At 38.9% G+C, this 23,080-nt stretch overlaps 1 protein-coding gene across 12 annotated transcripts in view; it reads right to left on the reverse strand.

Moving 5' to 3' along the window:
• NEO1 (neogenin 1) overlaps window positions 1-23,080 on the reverse strand; it is a 238,134-nt gene that overhangs the window by 146,715 nt on the left and 68,339 nt on the right. For all 12 annotated transcript variants that reach the window (XM_086322619.1, XM_086322618.1, XM_086322616.1 and 9 more), the window contains exons 2-4: window positions 17,266-17,583; window positions 9,227-9,502; window positions 5,216-5,369 (exon numbers count right to left, since the gene is read on the reverse strand). In XM_086322619.1, the coding sequence (XP_086178745.1) occupies window positions 5,216-5,369; window positions 9,227-9,287 (215 nt within the window). In that variant the 5' untranslated portion in view covers window positions 9,288-9,502; window positions 17,266-17,583. The remainder of the gene's footprint in view (window positions 1-5,215; window positions 5,370-9,226; window positions 9,503-17,265; window positions 17,584-23,080) is intronic.

Here is a 23,080-nt window from a genome sequence, read left to right on the forward strand (position 1 = left end):
GCTGTCTTTTCATCTTGCTTAGACTTTCCTTTGTTGTGCAGAAGCTTTTAAGTTTAATTAGGTTCCATTTGTTTATTTTTGCTTTTATTTCCAATATTCTGGGAGGTGGGTCATAGAGGATCCTGCTGTGATTTATGTCGGCGAGTGTTTTGCCTATGTTCTCCTCTAGGAGTTTTATAGTTTCTGGTTTAAGTTTAGATCTTTAATCCATTTTGAGTTTATTTTTGTGTATGATGTTAGAAAGTGTTCTAGTTTCATTCTTTTACAAGTGGTTGACCAGTTTTCCCAGCACCACTTGTTAAAGAGATGGTCTTTAATCCATTGCATATTCTTGCCTCCTTTGTCAAAGATAAGGCGTCCATACGTGCGTGGATTTATCTCTTGGCTTTCTATTTTGTTCCATTGATCTATATTTCTGTCTTTGTGCCAGTATATACCCTATCTTAAGGTTCCTCATGTTTTCAGTTAGTGTAGGTTTAAAAAAATTCCCTTAAAGTCTTAGGAATTCTTTGTATAATATTTAGCTGGAAAAAAGAGTGGGGGAAAAGGGAGTAAAATATAGGCAGAAGTTGGTGACTGGACAGGTGTTCAGTAAGAAATCAGGTGACACTGAAGATGGTGCTATCAGTTTGGCTAATGGAACATGTGAGGAACAATCTGATTGCATTCTAGCATCCCCACTGATCAGTAAAGGCTGATCACCAAGCTGACTAGACAGATACTCCTTTCTGTATCTTGTTTACTGAACTACACAAATTAAGATTACCTGCTTACGCTAAATTAGTCAACTGGGAAGCTCTACACTTGCTCTATCCAAACAACAGCCACCAGCCACATGTGGCTCCTGACACTTGAAATGTGGCTAGACTGACTGAGGAAATGTAAATGTAGGATATGAAGCAGGACTAAACACAAACTTTATTGTTTTGGTAGAACTAAATTTCACTTTAACCAGTACATTGTATAAATTATTGTATTTAGTAGTGCCATGTGTTCCAGAAAATTTTTAATTATTTTTGTGGCTTTCATCATGTTCCCATTGCACAGCACTGCTCCGGGAAAATGGTCCTCAACTGGGGATAATTTTGTCTCCTGAGAGGTATCTGGCAATGTCTAGAAACATTTTTGGTTGTCACAACTTGGGAGTGCTACTGCATCTCATGGGCAGAGGCCAGGGATGTTACTGTACATTCTACAATGCACAAGATGACTTTGTTATGGAAATAAATCATATGGAACTACCACCACCTCCATCACCACCACCCAGTTCTCTTACCAGAATACAACTGAAAAAAAAAAAATCTATTACCTAAGGAAGTAAATGGCCCTTCATGGATCACAGCATTCTTGGGGTGAAGGGGCTTGCATAACTCAATGAAGCTATGAGCCATGCCATGCAGAGTCACACAAGAAGGACAGATCATATTGAAGAGTTCTGACAAAACATGGTCCACTGGAGAGGGGAATAACAAACCACTCCAGTATTCTTGCCACAAGAAGCCCATGAACAGGATGATAAGGAACCCCATCAACAGTATGAAAAGGCAACATGACATGACACCAGAAGACAAGCCCCTAGGTCAGAAGGTATCCACTATGCTACTGGGGAAGAGCAAAGGGCAATTACTAACAGCTCCAGAAAGAATGAAGCAGCTGGGCCAAAGTGGGAACGACACTCAGTTGTGGATGTGTCTGGTGGTGAAAGTAAAGTACGATGCTGTAAGGAACAATATTACATAGGAATTTGGAATGTTAGGTCCATAAATCTAGGTAAACTGGACATGGTCAAGGAGGACATGTTAAGAGTGAACATCAACATCTTAGAAATCAGTGAACTAACATGGATAGGAATGGGTAAACTTAATTCAGAAGACTATTATATCTACTACTCTAGGCAAGAGTTCCTTAGAAGAAATGGAGTGGCTCTCATAGTCAACAAAACAGTCCAAAATGCAGTGCGTGCATGGGAATTCACTTCAGTTGTGTCCAACTCTTTGTGACACTATGAACCATAATCCACCAGGCTCCTCTGTCCATGGAATTCTCCAGGCAAGAATACTAGAGTGGTTTGCCATTTCCTTCTCCAAGGGATCTTCCTGACTCAGGGATAGAACCTATGTCTCTTATGTCTCCTGCATTGGCAGATGGTTTCTTTACCACTAGCACCACCTGGGACTTGCTTGAAATCTCAAAAATGATAGAATGATTTCAGCTTATTTCCAAGGGAAATCATTCAACATCACAGTAACCAAAGCCTATGCCCCAACCACTAATGCTGAAGAAGCTGAAATTGGCCAGTTCTGTGAAGATCTACTAGATCTAAGACCTTCTAGAACTAACACCAAAAAAGATGTCCTTTTCATCACAGGGGATTGGAATGCAGAAGTAGAAAGTCAAGAGATACATGGAATAACAGGCATGTTTGGTTCTGGAGTACAAAATGAAGCAGAGCAAAGGCTAACAGAGTTGTGTCAAGAGTACACACTGGTCATGGCAAACACCCTCATCCAACAACACAACAGACGACTCTACACGTGGATATCACCAGATAGTACCAAAATTCAGATTGATTATATTCTTTGTAGCCAAAGATGGAGAAGCTCTATACAGTCAGCAAACACAAGACTGGACTGACTGTGGCTCAAATCATGAGCTCCTTATTGCAAAATTCAGACTTAAATTGAAGAAGGTTGGGAAGACCACTAGGCCATTCAGGTATGACCTAAATCAAATCCCTTATGATTATACAGCAGAGGTGAAGAATAGATTCGAGGGATTAGATCTAGTAGACAGAGTGCCAGAAGAACTATGGATGGAAGTTCATAACACTGTACAGGAGGCGGTGACCAAAATTATCCCAAAGGGGAAAAAAAAATGCAAGAAGGCAAAGTGGCTGTCTGAGGAGACTTTACAAATAGCTGAGAAAAGAAAAGAAGTGAAAGGCAAGGAAAAAAGAAAAGATGTATCCAACTGAATGCAGAGTTCCAGAGCATAGCAAGTAGAGATAAGGCCTTCTTCAATGAACTATGCACAGAAATAGAGGAAAACAACAGAATGAGAAAGACTAGAGATCTCTGCAAGAAAAGTGGAGATATCAAGGGACTATTTCATGCAACGATGTGTACAATAAAGGACAGAAATGGTAAGGATCTAACAAAAGCAGAAGAGATTAAGAAGAAATGGCAAGAATACACAGAAGAACTGTACAAAAAGGATCTTAACGACTTGAATAAACATGATGGTGTGGCGACTCACCCGGAGCCAGACATCCTGGAATGTGAAGTCAAGTGGGCCTTAGGAAGCATTAGTATGAACACAGTTAGTGCAAGTGATGGAATTCCAGCTGAGCTATCTAAAATCTAAAGTACTGCGCTCAATAGATCAGCAAATTTGGAAAACTCAGCAGTGGCCGCAGGACTGGAAAAGGTCAGTTTTCACTCCAATCCCAAAGAAAGGCAATGCCAAAGAATGTTCAAACTACCCTACAATTGTGCTTATTTTACGTGCTAGCAAGGTTATGCTCTAAATCCTTCAATCTAGGCTTCAGCAATATATGAACTGAGAACTTCCAGATATACAACCTGGATTTAGAAAAGGCAGAGGAACCAGAGATCAAATTGCCAACATTCGTTGGATCATAGAGGAAGCAAGGGAATTCCAGAAAAACATCTACTTCTGCTTCACCGACTATGCTAAAGCCTGTGACTGTGTGGACCACAAGAAACTGTGAAAAATTCTTAAAGAGATGGGAATATCACCATACCTATCTTCAGATAAACCTGTATGCAGGTCAAGAAGCAATAGTTAGAACTGGACATGGAACAATGAACTGGTTCAAAATTGGGAAAAGAGTATGTTAAGGTTGCATATTGTCACCCTCCTTATGCAACTTCTGTGCAGAGTACATCATGTGAAATGGCAGGCTGGATGAATCACAAGCTGGCATCAAGACTGCCAGGAGAAATATCAACAACCTCAGATATGCAGAGGACACCACCTAATGGGAGAAAGTGAAGAGGAACTAAAGAGCGTCTTGAAGAAGGTGAAAGAGGAGAGTGAAAAAGCTGGCCTGATCATGGCAAATAGAAGGGGAAAAAGTAGAAGTAGTGACAGATTTTATTTCCTTGGACTCCAAAATCACTGCTGATGGTGACTGTAGCCATGAAATTAGAAGACACTTGCTTCCTGGAAGACATTTATCCATGACAACTCTAGATAGCATATTAAAAAGCAGAGACATCACTTTGCTGATGAAGGTCCATATAGTCAAAAGCTATGGTTTTTCCAGTAATCATGTACGAATGTGAGAGTTGGACCATAGAGAAGGCAGAGAGTCGAAGAATTGATGCTTTTGAATTGTGGTGCTGGAGAAGCTTCTTGAGAGTTCCTTGGACAGCAAGGAGATCAAAACACTCAATGCTAAAGGAAATCAACCCTGAATGTTCAGTGGAAGGACTGATGCTGAAGCTCTAATACTCTGGCCCCATGATACGAAGAGCCGACTTACTGGGAAAAAACACCCTGATGCTCGGAAAGATTGAAGAAAAAAGGAGACGGGGGCAGGAGAGGATGAGAGGGTTAGATAGCATCACCAACTCAATGGACACAATCTAAGCAAACTCCAGGAGACAGTGAAGGACAGGGAGCCTGGCATGCCGCAGTTCATGGGGTTGCAGAGTCAGACGTGACTTAGCAACTGAACAACAAAAGGAAGTAATGACAGTGTTTGGGAGGGAAAATAGGGTGATGGTCGATGTCAACAGAAAAGGCTTATGTGTAAGATGAAAAATCTGAGGTCATAGAAGGAAGCTGGTATGACCCTAAAAGTCAAAAACAAAAAAATGAGGAATACATTTTCTTTTACTGTTTAAGTAAAGGAAAAAACTATCATCGACAAAATGCATATGAGAGTAAGTTAGACATCTCAGGTAGTCAGCATTAGAAACTCTTGCAACAATTTAAGGAAGGAAATCCTAGGGCCTTAAGCTAAGAAGAACCAATGGAATAATTATCCCTTAATATCTTAAAAGCATTCTTTAAACATCCTAATCATATATAGCATATAAACATATTTCAAGAATGATAAATAAGCATCATGATGTGTTTAAATAAAAATAAAAGAGATAACCTTTTTAAAATTAATCAATAGTCTCAAATAAGATTAGACCAAGTCACAAGCCAAGGCTGGAAAAGGCTTTTAGGCAGACAATGTTACCTTTCTGTGTCAACTGTCTCCTGGTTTTTCACCCATCTAATGCTTGGAGTAGGAAGTCCTGAAGCAACACATGGCAACACTGCACTCTGACCAATGACTCTGATTAAGGAAGAAGGTTGTTTCAAAAATACCAAGTTTGATGTGGCACCAGGATCTGAAAACAAAATTAAAACAAAAGAAAATGTTTAAGAGTCTGTGTGGCTTTATACAACGAAATAGTTTAAGCAAAAATGACAGGAAAATTCCATTTAAATTAGCAAGCATTTCTTAATAATTCCCGTGTACACAACTTTGTCCAAGGCTCTCTGGGAGGCTTAAACATGTTTAAGTCATAGCTCCTGCTTTCAGTGTCCTTACTAGTTACCTAAGTGAAATCTGACTTGAACCCCCTTCATTTTAAAAGATAACATAAGGAAAATACTTCATAAGTGGTACAAATATGAAAAAGACTGAGCAAGCTCAGGACCTTAGTATCCTCATCACTCAGAGAGATATTGTAAGAGGTTTCCTTTCTTTTCCTTCCCTATACCTATATGCTACCTCTAAAAATCTTTGAGCTTCATCTATTTAACTTGCTCACTGAGACAGTCACTCCTTTAATTTCTACAATGGTACAACTATCAAGCTACCACTGTATGTGTATTCACACTTTATAGAGTCACCCTCTTACAGGCATATGAAAAGATCACACTCCTGGGGTAGAAGATAGGGTTATCTGTTAGATGGGGTGATAGTTCTAGTTTTTTCTTAAATTGGAAGATAATTTTTCACAATATTGTGTTGGTTTCTGCCACACATTAACATGAATAAGCCATAGGTATACACATGTCCCCAGCCTCTTGAATCTTCCTCCCAACTCCCACCCTTCTAGGTATCACAGAGCACCAGCCTAAGCGCCCAGCATCAGAAAGCAATTTCCCAATGGCTGTTTTACATATGGTAATGTGGGAGTTGGTGATGGACAGGGAGGCCTGGCGTGCTGCGATTCATGGGGTCGCAAAGATTCGGACACGACTGAGCGACTGAACTGAACTGAATGAATATGTTTCCACGCTACTGTCTGAATTCATCCCACCCTCTCCTTCCCCCACTGTGTCTGTAAGTCTGTTATCCATGTCTGAGTCTCCACTGCTGCCCTGAAAACAGGTTCATCAGTACCATCTTTCTACTGTTAAGTTTTTTTTTTTTTAATTTTTAAACTTTACATAATTGTATTAGTTTTGCCAAATATCGAAATGAATCCACCACAGGTATACATGTGTTCCCCATCCTGAACCCTCCTCCCTCCTCCCTCCCCATACCATCCCTCTGGGTCGTCCCAGTGCACTAGCCCCAAGCATCCAGTATCGTGCATCGAACCTTGAAAAGAAAGACTGTTCTCAGGCAGAGATGAGATTCTTTGCTCCAAACTCTTAGGAAAACATGTTCTATAACCATTTTGACAACCACCAGAGCTGGCTTTAAACTTGTGTAACTAATCGATGACAGTTCGGTAGTCATGGTAACAAAACATTGTCTAATAGTTCAGCACAACTCTCTTCAGTGAACATGCTTTGAAAGCCAACCAATGAGTTTATCCAATGCCTCTAAAAGTTATTAGCCATTCAGTGGTGGAATCCCTTGCTTCTAAGGCTGACATTGTTCTCATCTCTGTAACCAATGATAAAACATGTTTCTATTACTGACATCAACCCATCCCAGTCTCCTAAACAACACACTAAGAACAATGTCTTTCAAAAAATTTTATAGGAGACTGTTGGTTTAGTCGCTAAGTCATGTCTGACTCTTGTGGCCCCATGGACTGTAGCCTGCCAGGATCCTCTGCCTATGGGATCCTCCAGGCAAGAATACTGGAGTTGGTTGCCATTTCCCTCTCCACAGGATCTTCCTGACCCAGTCTCCTAACCAAGAACAATGCCTTTCAAAAAATTTCACAGGATATTAGCAGTCTGCATTATTCAAGATGACTATGCTTTACAAACATAGCTCTCCCTTAGGTAAACAAAACAATCTGTATTTTTAGTTTCAGATATTTCATGGTGGTTCATCTTTTGACACCAAGAATCTTATTTACCTCAACCTGGTTTGGAGGATTTGTGATTGATAACACAGATTCAGAGAAAAAATATCACCTCTGTCTGCCATGAAATAAGACCTCTTCTATATAAAAGCAAGTCAGAAAGTAGGTTGGAAGACATTGCTATAGAGCACTAGTTCTTTCTTTTCCTACCTTGAACTAGGACTTCCCTGGTGGCTCAGACAGTAAAGCATCTGCTTATAATGCGGGAGACCGGGATTCAATCCCTGGGTCAGGAAGATCCTCTAGAGAAGGAAATGGCAACCCACTCCAGTACTCTTGCCTGGAAAGTCCCATGGACGGAGGAGCCTGGTAGGCTACAGTCCATAGGGTTGCAAAGAGTCGGACACGACTGAGTGACTTCACTTTCACTTTCAAGTTTTTATTGAAACAAACAAATCTGTATATTTATTGGCTTCTGTGTGCCAATTACCATTCTCAGTAGCAGACAAAATTCTCCGCCCTAGTTGAGCTTACATACTAATAAGGGGAGAGAGACAACAAATAAAAGATATAGTGTGTCAGATGGTGATATATTCTCAAGTAAAATGCAGGGGGAGAAAGCACTGGGGCAGAAATGGAAGACTGTTGTCTTAAACAGTGGTCAAGGAAGGCTTCACTGATAAATGATATCTGAGCAGAGAGGTAAGACAGTGAGTCAAGCAGAGCTATCTGAGGGAAGAGGATCCAGGCAGAGAAAACGATAAGCAGAAAGACCCTAGAGCAAGAGCATGTTTGCAGTGTTCTAAAAATGTCAGATGCCAACAGTCACACAGTGAGGGAGAGATGGGTATGAGATGTAAGAAGAGAGATGGGGAGGGAAATGGCATTAGGATTATACAAAACCTTACAGTCCAAGGGCTTTTAACATTTACTCTGAGATGGGAAACTACTAGGAGGCTTTGAGCAAACATGTGACATGATCTAATAAACATCTTAAAAGAGAACTGTGGCTGCTGAGCTGAAAATACACTGAGGAACAATAAGGACAAGAATGATGATGACAAAGAAAGAAACTGCATTAAATAAAAAATCGGTTCAAGGGCCATCAGGAATACTCTCAAGAGTGGTTGCTCATAATGTTGGCCTCCCTTTGCAAGCCAATCCATGGGCTAAAAAAAACTGTACACAATCATTATATATTTATATATATATATATATATAAACTGTCCAAACAAGGTAGGAATGGTCCAATTATATTCATAAACTCAGATTTGAAATATAAGAAATATGAAATACAGCAGTTGGAACAGAAGGTAAAAGGTCATGAAACACCAAGAAGTTACAGGGACTATGATGAGCCACAAGTGAGAGGATGGCATGAGAAAGCAGAAGTTACACATTTGAGAAAAGACACACAAAACAGATTATGAGGAAAGCCAGTAAGGGCAGCAAGAATGAGATCCCAGAAAAAGAAGGAAAGACAGAGAGAAGAGCTAAGCTGACATAAAACGAGGGAGCATTATGAAGACCTCTGACTCACCAGTATCTCTAGAGCTGCTATATTAACAGTTACTATTCTGCCCATCCCTTATATGAACTAGCCTTAGTAAGTCTGTGATTATTATAACTAAAAAGACTTAACTATCACAAGGAGGTATGAGAACTGTAAAAAGTGTATTACTGGAGGAGACAGAAAAAGACAGAGCTTTGACAAAAGACACAGAGCTAATGTTTGTTTAGCCAAGAAGAATGCCAAAGATACTGACTGTACTTTATTGCTTCGTAAATATTTACTGACCAATCTATTCACTAGAGACGATCTTTCCGGTATGTTTTCTTCTTCTCTCTCCCTGCAAGAAACTGAAACTCTTTACGCTGGCATTAATATGTCATACCACACCTGTAACCATGTTTATTTAAAAAAATTCTAACAGGACAATTTTTACCCATTAACAAATATAAAACCATCAATCCTGATAATGAATTAATACCTGGAAGAACTTTTAATTCAGCTTCCTCACTATACTTTGGTGGCCCTCCACTTTCAACCATGCATCGATAGAGTCCCCCATCTCCTTCAGTTGCGTTGCTGATAACTAGCGTTCCGCTTGGAAGTTTGATAACTCTATCATCCAGAAGAAGAGGCTGTTTGTTCTGTTCCCATCTCACAAATGGGACCAAATCTGCATTAACTTCACAATTCAGAACCGCACTGTTCCCAACGTAAACTGAAGAAGGCTCTGGTTGGCTGGCAAATCTTGGAAGACCTGGACAATGAAGAAAAGGAAAAAAAATAAAATGTAGTTAAATATTACTATAGTCATGGAACTAGGAGCAAGTTAGCCTGTTTGGCCACAAGTATAGTGGAACCAGGTTTAAAAAGAAGGTCCATGGGTCAGGAAATTGGCCATACAGGGATACAGATCAAGTGAATAATGTACTAGGAATTACTGGAGTCAGATTCCTCATGGTTGAAAAAACAAGGTACAAATATCTATATATATACATTTCACCTATAGTTATTACAAATATGTACGCACACACACACATCCTAGCTCTGTCCAGAAAGAGCCCAGAATCAATCTTACTCCAGTAACAATGAATATATACGGTGACCTGATCATGATTTCTAAAATACTATTCTCCACCTAAAGGAAGTAATGCTTCTTGGATAAATGGCTGATTCTAGGACTACAGTATGGAAATATAAGTCTGGAACACATTGTGACAGAAAGTAAGGAAGTACCCAAAGACTAAAACGGACATAGCCAAAGGACACAGAAGTCAGACAAAAGGAGTTCCCTCTGGCTAACTCTGGGATAATGATGATTAATGCAGCAAAGAATGAAGAATGGATGCTAAAACTACTAAGTGAGAGTTGGAAGAGGAATAGGGATGTTGATAGAGTATCAAATTATATCTTCTCCAAATACTTAAAAGTACAAAATATTTATTAACTTTTGAGTAGAGAGACATAGTACAGACAATCTTAACCAAGTAATAGAAGCTAACACTACCAGTAATGGAACAAAACACCACATGCTTTCTGATATGATGCACTAAGAATACAGCATCACTTCTGTGACATTCCTCCCCAAAATGCAAAACCTGAATCCATTCATGGAGGAAAACTAGAAAATCCAAAATGAGACAAGGATGAACTGAATAATGATATGAGATTGTCAAAATCTAAAGAGAGAACGACTAAGTACTAAACTTGTAATCCAGGACTGGAAAGGAAGAGGGATGCTGGGGCAGAGTTTTCGCTTTTGTTTTTTCTGCTATTAAGAACATTACTGAGATAACCAGTGAAATCTGAATTGTACCTATCAATTAAATGATAGTATTTTTTATTAAGGTTAATTTCCTAATATCAATGGATGTTTACTAAGGTTCTTGTTTTTAGGAAATATAAACAAAAGAATTCAGGCTGGGGTAACATTTGCAAATCACCCTGAATGAGTTAGAAAAAATTTTATGTGGGTATGCAGATATTAGATGATAAGGCAAATTTGGTAACATGTTAACAATTGGGTAATAAGAGTTTAGAATATATGAGATTTCTTGGTTTTGTTCTTGCAACAATTCTACAAATTAGTAATTATTTCAAAATAAAATATTAACCAAAAAAATAGTCATAAATACTCTGCAGATGCCACAGAATGTAACAGTTAGGAACAGATATAGAGAACAAATTAGTGGTTATGGGAGGCAAATATGGGGTGTGATACAATGGAGGGGGAGGTATAAATTACTGAGTGTAAGACAGGCTCCAGGATGTACCGCACCACACGGGGAATACAGACAATCATTTTTATAATAACTGTAAATGGAAGTGAAAGTGCAAGTCACTCAGTTGATCTGACTCTTTGTGACTCCATGGACTATACAGCCCATAGAATTCTCCAGGCCAGAATACTGGAGAGGGTAGCCTTTCCCTTCCCCAGGGGATCTTCCCAACCCAGGGATCGAACCCAGGTCTCCAGCATTGTAGGTGGATTCTTTAACAGCTGAGCCACAAGGGGAGCCCAAGAATACAGGCATGGGTAGCCTATCCCTTCTCCAGCAGATCTTCCTGATGCAGGAATTGAACTGGGTTCTCCTGCACTGCAGGCGGGTTCTTTACCAACTAAGCTATCAGGGAAAGTAACCTCTAAAAATTATATAAAAATGAGGCCAGAGCCTCTCTTGGCTTGGTCCACCTCTTCCTTAAGGTGTTCTTTCCATTCTTTCTTCAATAATCTTGTTTTTGCCAAGGGGAAAAAAAAATTGTATAAAAATTAAAAAAAAATTAAGTGACTTTAACATGCTCAGACTGCAACAAAATGTTTCTTTAAAGAAACATTTCCTTAAAGAAACAAATTAAATTATCAGAAACATAATTTCAGGTTTTCCAGTTCTATGATGGTCAATTACTCCATATGGAAATAATACTCTTAAAAGTGTCTAACCCTGCTACAATTTTTTATCTTTTTATTTTAAGAGGACTTTTGAAGGAAAAAAATAGACATAATTAGCCAAATATCTACTTTTCAGAAATTAGAAAATTTGAAGAATTAACAAAGATAAACACAGAAACTAATAAAACAGGAAAAAGGAATCAAATAAAACCAAGAACCAGTTCTATTTTTAAAAAGTCAAAATATTCTCCCTCCTGTGCTCTCATGAAAATGAGTAATTTTTAAAAATACAAACCCACAACAACATATGTGGAGTTGGCAGACAAGAGATTTCAAAAAGTTTCTGGATAGGGAAAGCAGATGGAGAAACTCGTAACTGACATATCGAGGCAGAAAATGCTGCGGCTTCCTGTGCTCACAAGTGGGAGACCAGTTTGTCCTACTGCCTCTGGAGAACTGCAGAAGGAGAGTGGGAGTGAGATATGAGGTTGACACGATGGGATTAACAGTGTCTGTATTTAGACTACCCAGTCATCCCACCTTCGGGCACAAAATACCCACAGCTAGAGTACTGCACAGACAGTCAAAGAAAAATTTCTGGTGTGCAGAGATGAGACAGCCCAGGGAAAATGACCTCTCACATTTAATTCTATGAGCTATCAACTTAGTAGGTTTTCAAAAGTTCCTCTTCTTTATTTGACTTGGCCAGTTTCTATTCCTTGCAAACAAAGAACTCTAATCAATAATCTTTCAAAATGGCAATGCAGCAGCATCCTTTTTTTTTTTTTGGCAACATTTAAAAAAAGTTTAATTGAGCTACAATTTATATACCTTAAAAGGTACCATTTAAAGTACACAATTCAATTGTTTTTAGTATATGCCCAGTTTTGCAACTATCACTATAATCTAATTTTCAAACACTTTCATCATCCCCAAAGAAACTTTGTATTCGCTTGCAGGCATTCCCATTTCTTACACTCACCCCTTTCCCACCCACTCCATGCCCTTATTCCTCCCATCTCCAGTCCTAGAAAACCACCAATCTACCTTTTGTTTGGTTCTATATATTTGCCTATTCTGGACATTTCATATATATAAAGTCATATGATATGTGGTCTTCTGTGAGTGACTTATTTCACTTATCACACTGCTTTTAAGGTTTATTCATGTTACTATATACAGTGACTGACTTTATTTTTTTGGGCTCCAAAATCACTGCAGATGGTGATTGCAGCCATGAAATTAAAAGATGCTTGCTCCTTGGAAGGAAAGTTAGGACCAACCTGGACAGCATATTAAAAAGTAGAGACATTACTTTGTCAACAAAGGTCCATGTAGTCAAGGCTATGGTTTTTCCAGTAGTCATGTATGGATATGAGAGTTGGACTATAAAGAAAGCTGAGCACCAAAGAATTGATGCTTCTGAACTGTTGTGTTGGATAAGACTCTTGAGAGTCCCTTGGACTGCAAGGAGATCCAACCAGTCCATCCTAAAGGAGAGTCCATCCTGGGTGTTCATTGGAAGGACGGATGTTGAAGCTGAAACTCCAATATTTGGCCACCTGATGTGAAGAGCTGACTCATTTGAAAAGACCCTGATGCTGGGAAAGATTGAAGGCAGGAGGAAAAGGGGACGACAGAGGATGAGATGGTTAGATGGCATCACTGACTCAATGGACATGGGTTTGGGTGAACTCCGCAAGTTGGTGATAGACAGGGAGGCCTGGCGTGCTATGGTTCATGGGGTCGCAAAGAGTCGGACACGACTGAGCAACTGAACATATATATATATATATATATATCAGCACTTCATTCCTCATTATTGCTGAATAATATTCCATATATGAATAAACTATATTGTAGTTATCCATTCATCACTTGATAGACATGTAAGCTGTTTCTACTTTCTGGCTATTACAAAAAATGCTGCTATGAATATTCATGTACAAACTGCTATGTGGACATATCTTTTCATGTCTCTTAATGCCTAGGAGTAGAACTGCTCAGTCATATGGTAATTCTATGGTTAACACTCTGAGAAACTGCCAAACAGTTCAGTGCTATCTTTTTAAATGACATATACACACAAAGTATACCCTATGATCCAGCTATTAGTAGAATTACAAATTCTAACAGTCTATACTACAGAAATAAAGACTAACAAAATTTGTTCACTATGTTACAGTATTCGACAAAAAGGGAATGTTTAGATAAAGCACAATATATACAAACATAAGGGATACTATGCAACTATTAAAAAGAACTTCTATTCATCTCTTAGCTTAGATATTATTTCCTCCTGATATCCAGACCAAAAGCATATTAAACTCTCCTACAGAATCCTGTTTGCAGCAAAAGAATTTTGGTTTTGTATTAAAATAACCTGTTTACTTAAATATTGAGTCAAAAATGCTTCCTAGAGATGGGAATACCAGACCACCTGACCTGCCTCTTGAGAAATGTGTATGTAGGTCAGGAATCAACAGTTAGAACTGGACATGGAACAACAGACTGGTTCCAAATAGGAAAAGGAGTACGTCAAGGCTGTATATTGTCACCCTACTTATTTAACTTATATGCAGAGTACATCATGAGAAATGCTGGGCTGGAAGAAGCACAAGCTGGAATCAAGATTGCCAGGAGAAATATCAATAACCTCAGATATGCAGATGACACCACCCTTATGGCAGAAGTGAAGAGGAACTCAAAAGCCTCTTGATGAAAGTGAAAGTGGAGAGTGAACAAGTTGGCTTCAAGCTCAACATTCAGAAAATGAAGATCATGGCATCCGGTCCCATCACTTCATGGGAAATAGATGGGGAAACAGTGGAAACAGTGTCAGACTTTATTTTGGGGGGCTCCAAAATCACTGCAGATGGTGACTGCAGTCATGAAATTAAAAGACTCTTACTCTTTGGAAGGAAAGTTATGACCAACCTAGATAGCATATTTGAAAGCAGAGACATTACTTCGACAACAAAGGTCCGTCTAGTCAAGGCTATGGTTTTTCCAGTGGTCATGTATGGATGTGAGAGTTGGACTGTGAAGAAAGCTGAGTGCCGAAGAATTGATGCTTTTGAACTGTGGTGTTGGAGAAGACTCTTGAGAGTCCCTTGGACTGCAAGGAGATCCAACCAGTCCATTCTGAAGGAGATCAACCCCGGGATTTCTTTGGAAGGAATGATGCTAAAGCTGAAACTCCAATACTTTGGCCATCTCATGCAAAGAGTTGACTCATTGGAAAAGACTCTGATGCTGGGAGGGATTGGAGGCAGGAGGAAAAGGGGACGACAGAAGATGAGATGACTGGATGGCATCACCGACTCGATGGACATGAGTTTAAGTGAACTCCGGGAGATGGTGATAGACAGGGACGCCTGGTGTGCTGTGATTCATGGGGTCACAAAGAGTTGGACACAACTGAGTGACTGAACTGAACTGAACTGAAAGGATATGAAAGCTAAAAGGAAGAATGAACCAGAGGAGAAGAAAGAGAAGAAAAGGTAGAGGATAGGATTAATAGGCAGTGAGGAAGCCATAAGCAAAGGCCAGAGGCAGAGAATGAAAGGGAAGTGAATATGCTAGAGCCTAAACGAGGGGAGGGTGGTGATGGTGGGGGCAGAGTGCTAAGAAATCAAGTTGGAGAAGTGGAGGCCAGCTCATGAAAGGACTCAAGAAGCCTGTTAAAGAGTCCAGCCATTAACTTGATGCAGTTTACATTAGAGTCACTGAAGGGTGAGAAAGAGTCCTCTGACCACAGAGTGGAGATGGGTAAGACAAGGGAAAAAACAAGATGTCAGGTAGTTACTAGGCTGTGCTGAGGGATGACCAGGAGTAGCCTCAGGAAGGAGCCTGTGAATCAAACACCGAGAAATTAGGAAGCAGAATTCAGTGGATTTGGTGACTGGATGTGGGGGACAGCTGAGAGGAATGAGTCAAGATTAAAAGCCCAGTTCAAGAACGTGAGTTATAGAGTCAGTCAGTCATAATGCTAACTTATTTTTCAACAACTGGAAAGAGCCTGGCAAAAAAAGATTTTTAAAAGAAAGAAGAAAAAAAGGAAAAGGCAAATTGTCAAGAGGCCTGATTCTTTTTTTTCCCCCCAATCCTCAATCTGTGATTATGAAATAACTACAGTGGCTATACATCACACTCAAATTCAACTTTGAGTATTTGGCTCCAAAGAAGAAAAGAGCCATCATATACTGAGTGAATGAGCAAATATTAATACAACCTGGAGTGAGCAGGGGATGGGGGACTCTGGAATGGGAATAAGATAGGAAACTACTGTCTCAGACATACTCTTTTTTCACATGTTCACATTTCACCAAGGTGAGAATATAAGCCAAAGATAAAACAATTTTTGTACAATGTGACCCTTTACAAGAACTTACTTCATCCGATTCTCAAGTGTAGAAACAATGATCTGATTGTTTGTCCACTACAACTCTTTAGGAAACATAGCTTACTCTTCTAGATCTTTAATTGCTATTACACTTTCCAACATTCTTCAAATAGGAATGCTCTAAAAGAGAGTGACCTTTTTCTCTTTACAACTTTTCTACTCTTCATTCATACACACACATATAGGCATACATGCGTGCGTGCATGCATGCTTCAGTTCAGTTGCTCAGTCGTGTCCGACTCTTTGTGACCCCATGAACCACAGCACGTCAGGCCTCCCTGTCCATCACCAACTCCCAGAGTCCACCCAAACCCATGTCCATTGTGTTGGTGATGCCATCCAGCCATCTCATCCTTTGTCGTCCCCTCCTCCTCCTGCCCTCAATCTTTCCCAGCATCAGGGTCTTTTCAAATGAGTCAGCTCTCCGCATCAGGTGGCCAAAGTATTGGAGTTTCAGCTTCAACATCAGTCCTTCCAATGAACACCCATAGTCATGTCTAATTCTCTGCGACCCCATGGACTACAGGACTGTAGATGCCAGGTTCTTCTGCCCATGGAATTTTACAGGCAAGAATACTGCAGTAGGTTGCCACTTCCTACTCCAGGCGATCTTCCTGACCCAGGAATCTAACCTACATCTCCTGCATTAGCAGGAGGATTCTTTACCACTGAGTCACCTGGGAATCCTATACACACACACACACGTTTATATGTGTGTATATATATGTGTGTTTATATATGTGTATACACACACACGTATACACACACAAACACACATATATACATCCTACAGATTTTTAAAAATCCAATTAAATATCATTTCCCTGGTTAAGGCATAAAGAACAAAGTCTCTGGCTATACTACAAGCTTTACAGAATCACACTAAATGGTTATGCGGGGTAGGATAAAAGTTCGTAATCAAAGTGGCTCAACTTTCCTACACAACTTTTGTCATTTCCAGGTTAAAAAGATTAAAAGAGCTGGTTCAGTACTTCTGATAACACCTTGAAACCATTAGAAAGTGAAAAAGTGCTCCAGTTTTCTCCCTACAGAGTGAGCAAATCCAAGCATAATCCTATACACATTATATGCTCAATTGATACTTGTTAAATGAGTGTATTTGCTGTAACCAGTTTAATGAAAACTCTAGGATAATACCACTTTTATCAAGATTCACTCTTTATGAAAACTTGAAAATACAAATAAATTATTCAACGAAACTTACCTGCTACTGTGAGCTTGGCCGTTCTGCTGACAATAGTTCCAAGACTCTCAACAGTGGCTACACACTGATAATAACCTTCATCAGGTTTATTGTGTTTGGAATGCACCACACTGCTGATAAACAAAGACCCATCTGGGAGAAGCTGGCGTCGATCATCTGACACTAAGTTTAAAAGAGTTCCATCTTTTTTCCATTCAATTTTTGGAGATGGCTCAGAATATGCTGAACAGTTTAGTATAACAGAAGAGCCTCTAACTGAGAGTGTATCCACTGGTTCCACCAAAAAGTAAAATGGAGTGAATGTCCGAATGCTGGATCCTATAGAAATAATAAAGAAAAAGAACAAAGGTAAACAAAACTTTTCTCCTTTATTTCTGTAAGAAGATATAACATGTCCAAAAATTATTTTTAAGTGGCTTCTCCTTTAGGTATGATACAAAAATACAGTCATTTTACTATGAATATCCAATAAATTCATATTCATATCTAATAAATAAAACCTATTTTTTATTAGGAAATAAAAATTTGACCCATTTAGGAAAAAAGACCCTGCTACTGGAAATACCCAGCCTTGCTAGATGATATGAATATTTAGTAGAAGTTTTATTATAAACCCTATAATGAGATTTAGAAATATTTAAAATTCTAGTATTCAAAAAGTGAAATTTTCTACAGAACGTAAAAGAGAAAATTGAGATGATTCTTTGGTAATAAGGTATTTCTTCTATGTTAACTGGCTGTATTTCTTTCATAAAGTCACTATACAGACACTCTGTCCATTTTTCTAATGGATTATTCATCCTAGTGACTAAAAGCAATCTTTGGGCATAGATAACCATGTTTTGTAAATGTTCTTTTTTCTACTTTGATTTTTAGTTAATACATTTTAACTACCTAAAAGTAAACCTGTTATATTTTAAAAGGTTTTCTTTGTCCTAAGATTATTTTTAAAAATTTAGCTTTGTTTTGTGCTACTACTTTTGTGGTTTCGTTATTTCTTTAAGCAGAAATAAAGCTACTTTCATCTCTCTATATATAGTGTGCCCAGAAGGGAACAATATGAAAAGTCTAGGGTATATTCATATACTGAGACTTAATGATTATCAAAACGCATATATTTGCTAAATAAAAAAATTTAAGTTTTAAAATGTGTACAGGATGATCCCACTTATATTAAAATATATGTGCTGCTACTGCTAAGTCACTTCAGTTGTGTCCAACTCTGTGCGACCCCATAGACGGCAGCCCACCAGGCTCCCCCGTCCCTGGGATTCTCTAGGCAAGAATGCTGGAGTGGGTTGCCATTTCCTTCTCCAGTGCATGAAAGTGAAAAGTGAAAGTGAAGTCGCTCAGTCGTGTCCGACCCTCAGCGACCCCATGGACTGCAGCCTACCAGGCTTCTCCATCCATGGGATTTTCCAGGCAAGAGTACTGGAGTGGGGTGCCATTGCCTTCTACACAGGAGTATATATGTGCATGTGCATATATTTAAATGTAAATATAGAGGAAGAAGTCTGGAAGAATAAACACTAAACAGTCAACAGAGTTTTCTCTCGGGGAGAGTAGTGGGATTGAGCTGCTGATGGAGAGCATATAGGGAGAAGGGTTTTAACTTCATGGATTTCTGTATTATTTACTTTAAAAAATATGAACAATTGCTTACGCATACTTGTCATCCTTTTAATAACAAATTTTCTGTTGTTGGTGGTGATTAATCCTTTGTTGAGGACAGAGGATTATTTTTCAAAAGATCCATCACCACTGTATTTAACCACTCTTCCTTTGTCACAGTAGAAGTGTTATCAGACACCCACTTCTCAGCTGACTTTGTATAAAAACCGTCCTATACTTCTCACCAGGGTTCTGATTCCCTATCCACTTGTTTGTTTAATTTTAGTTTACTATAACCAGAGTCACCATACAAATTATTCTGAAATAGGTTTAATGATCCTATCTGATCTCTTCTATGCTCCCAAGTCTCTGCAAATTTCTCACTTCTTAATGGAATAGCTCTCACTTCTTGATAGACTATTCCTCACTTTTTGATAGAATATTTCACACTTCTTGATGGAATTCCATCTTATGAAAGGAAAATATCCACAAGAAACTCATTTCAGCTGAAATGCCCCTACCCCCAAATATCAACAAATCATAACACTCACTGCATACTTTAATTATGCAGCCAATAATTATTTTTAAATTGTACTGGACCCAGAGTAAAAAAAAACACACACAGACACATAGGATATGAATACTGGCAGAAATAAAAAGATATCTAGCTGTCTTACTGCCTAAAGAGGTTCAAAGTTATTGATAGCAGCAGGAATATGGAACAGAAGGATAAGCAAACTTTTTTATACACCTACAAATATAAGTGCTCTGTACAGTGTTACTCATCCTAGGAAAATTATCTCTTCACTCTAAGCTAAGACACTAATGTTGATGGACTTCATATTTCTTTTACTCTTTAACATTACTTTTGATCGTCCTATTCCATCTAGTCAGTCTTTAATCCCATATTTCATCCATCCTGAGCTCTCAGAGTTCACTATCACCATTCAGGAACCTGAACTCTTGTTCCTGAGAGTTCAGGTTCTCTTGTTTCTGGTTCTCAATTTATAATTAAAACATTTAAAAGTCAGTTCAAGTAATTCAACATTCTAAGGGCTCAACCAAATACATCAATGTTATCTATTAAGAACAGGCAACACTCAAGCATTAACAAATGTTTTCTATCTTGTTTTCCTATACAACAATCAATGTCCCCTCTCTGCCCTGTACAGCTAACTCCTCCAAAAACTGAATCTATTAAGCATGCAGAACTCCTTTCCTGGGAATTTCAAGTTAGATAAGAGGCTAGCTGTTAATATTACATGGATGATTTTAACTCATAAACACATGTTTTGAAAAACTTTTACGGCACAGATATATCATTTAAAAAAACAAATGTCCACTTATAATCAAACCTGGATCAGAAATTCTTTTTCAAGTTCATAATGTCCTAATACAGAAATTCAATTTGATGGTTCTAATTTATAGCATCTACCTTTCCAATCACACTTCAAAATGAAAAATATGTGAATTTATTCAATAAAAATTTATTATAGTAAGAGCACTTTCCTTTTCTTCAGTCTTCAATGTTCTTCCTTTCTCCTTCCCCTAGCAAAAACAGCCAAGTGGGAAAAAACTTCAGTAAAATGCAGTCAGGTAGACATGGTAGCAAATCCTAGCTCTGACGGGGCTAGTTAATTTCTTTCTGTATTCAAAACTTTCTCCCTTATAAAATAATTGCTTCTCCCCTCAGTCCAGGTCAGTTGCTCAGTTGTGTCCGACTCTTTGCAACCCCATAGACTGCAGTGCACCAGGATTCCCTGTCCGTCATCAACTCCTGGAGCCTGCTCAAACTCATGTCCATCGAGTTGGTGATGCCATCCAACCATCTCCTCTGTCATCCCCTTCTCCTCCTGCCTACAATCTTTCCCAGCATCAGGGTCTTTTCCAATGAGTCAGTTTTTCACATCTGGTAGCCAAAGTATTGGCGCTTCAGCATCAGTCCTTCCAATGATTATTCAGGACTGATTCCCCTAGAAAACAATTTTCTCCCCTATAAAATAATGGCTTCCTTTTAAGGAGATTTCTGTGAAGATGTGTAAAAGCACCCACCTCACTGCTTGGCAGGTAAGTGAAGTGAAGTGAAAGTCGCTCAGTCATGTCTGACCCTTTGCGGCCCCATGGACTATACAGTCTATGGAATTCTCCAGACCACAATACCGGAGTGGGTAGTCTTTCCCTTCTCCGGGGAATCTTCCCAACCAAGGGACTGAACCCAGGTCTCCCACATTGCGGGCAGATTCTTTACTGGATTCTTTACCAGCTGAGCCACAAGGGAAGCCCAAAAATACTGGAGTGGGTAGCCTATCCCTTCTCCAGCAGATCTTCCTGCCTCAGGAATCGAACTGGAGTCTCCTGCATTGCAGGCGGATTCTTTAACTAACTGAGCTATGAGGGACGTTCTGCTTGGCAGGTAACAGGTCCTCAATTAACAGTAACTATTCATAGTCCAAAAGCCTACACTATTTTCCCCCAAACTGCTAACATTTACAAACTCTGTGTTTACCAGTCGCATTTTAGAAATTGTAATGCATAAAATATGGACTTTATTTTTTATTTTTAATTACATTTTGATAATTATGTATAAAATAACATGAAGAGATCTTAAAACTCAAATTTGGTCATCTTTCTTCTCTGCCTAATCTTTCAACAGCTCCCTATTACAGCTAATATAAAATCCAAATTCATTACCAAGGCATTCAAAAAGTCTACAGGATCTGCTTCCTGCCTCTCTGCAACCTAATCTTATATCACACTCTAACTCAGTAAACTCTGGCCACATAATTTAGTTTCCTGAACAAGCCATTTTCTTTCCCGTACTAAAGTCTTTGCACTTGCTCTTCCCTCTGCCTGAACACTTGCTCCACAACCACTCATATCACAGGTCTAGCTCCTTCTCATTCTTCATGTTTCAACCCAACTGTCACTTCTACAGAGGCCTTCCCTGACGACTCTCTCTGAAAAAGTCTTTTACCCCGCCCTGTATGTGCTCTTCTCAGCAATTAACTTTGTTTTTAAGGCCTATCCAAGGCATCGACCAAATATTTCCTAACCTAATCTACAGCTTCAATATTACTAATAATAGCCGTTATCATTAATTTAATGTTCTCAGGCCAATGGACCGTAATAAAATTATTCAACCCAACAGCATCTATACTTATAACAATAGCTCTCACCATAAAACTAGGAATAGCCCCATTCCACGTCTAAGTCCCAGAAGTAACACAAGGCATCTCCCTGTCATCTGGCCTAATCCTGCTTACATGACAAAAATTAGCACCTATATGCGTACTCTACCAAAGTTCTCCATCCATCAACCTAAACCTAATCCTTATTCTATCAATTTTACCAATTATGATTAGAGGCTGAGGAAGACTAAACCAAACCCAACTATGAGAAATTATAGCCTACTCATCAGTTGCCCACATAGGCTGAGTAACAGCAATCCTACTATACAACCCACTATAATATTACTAAACCTAGTCATCTACATCATAACTTCTACCATATTTACACTATTTATAGCCAACACAACCACTAGTCTAGAAGGCTAGACTACAGAAGAGGATTAAAATGACCTCTGGTTTGTCAATGCTTCTTGCCCTTTGTACCTTGGTTTGTTTCGTGTTTTGTGTACTTTTCAGAATTCTACAGGTTTGAAGGGTGGGTGGGCCAAGATGAAATTAAGTATTAGTGATCCTTAGTGGCTTTGCATAACATCAGATTTCCACTGTTTAAGATCAGCTTCATTGTTGAAAATTTGATATTCAGATGATTTCAAATCTGTCCTTTGTAAAATGTTTTATTATCACTTTTCAAAGTGTCATAAATAAAGAACATTAATATTTCATAACTTTCTATGTGATCAGCAAGAAGACTATCTGATAACCTGCAAACAATATCACCAATGCTTTGAACAATTACCTGAAAATCCTCTAATTCTTAGGAAAGGTACATTAATAATAGCTAACAGGCCAACAATATTAGCAATACTTTTTCAGCTGAAAATTAAGGGAAAATCTGAATTTTTCATTCTACTAGATGAGAAAGATATAAAAATTTTTACACTAAGTAGAACTTCTATACCCACTTCAGTATTTTTGCCTGGAGAATCCCGGGGACGGGGGAGCCTGACGGACTGGTATCTATGGGGTCACACAGAGCTGGACACGACTGAAGCGACTTAGCAGCAGCAGCAGCAGCA

This window comes from Bos grunniens, chromosome 10 (assembly GCF_055505025.1).
Source record: "Bos grunniens cultivar Pamir isolate PY7600 chromosome 10, Bosgru_T2T1.0, whole genome shotgun sequence".
Lineage (NCBI taxonomy): Eukaryota > Metazoa > Chordata > Mammalia > Artiodactyla > Bovidae > Bos > Bos grunniens.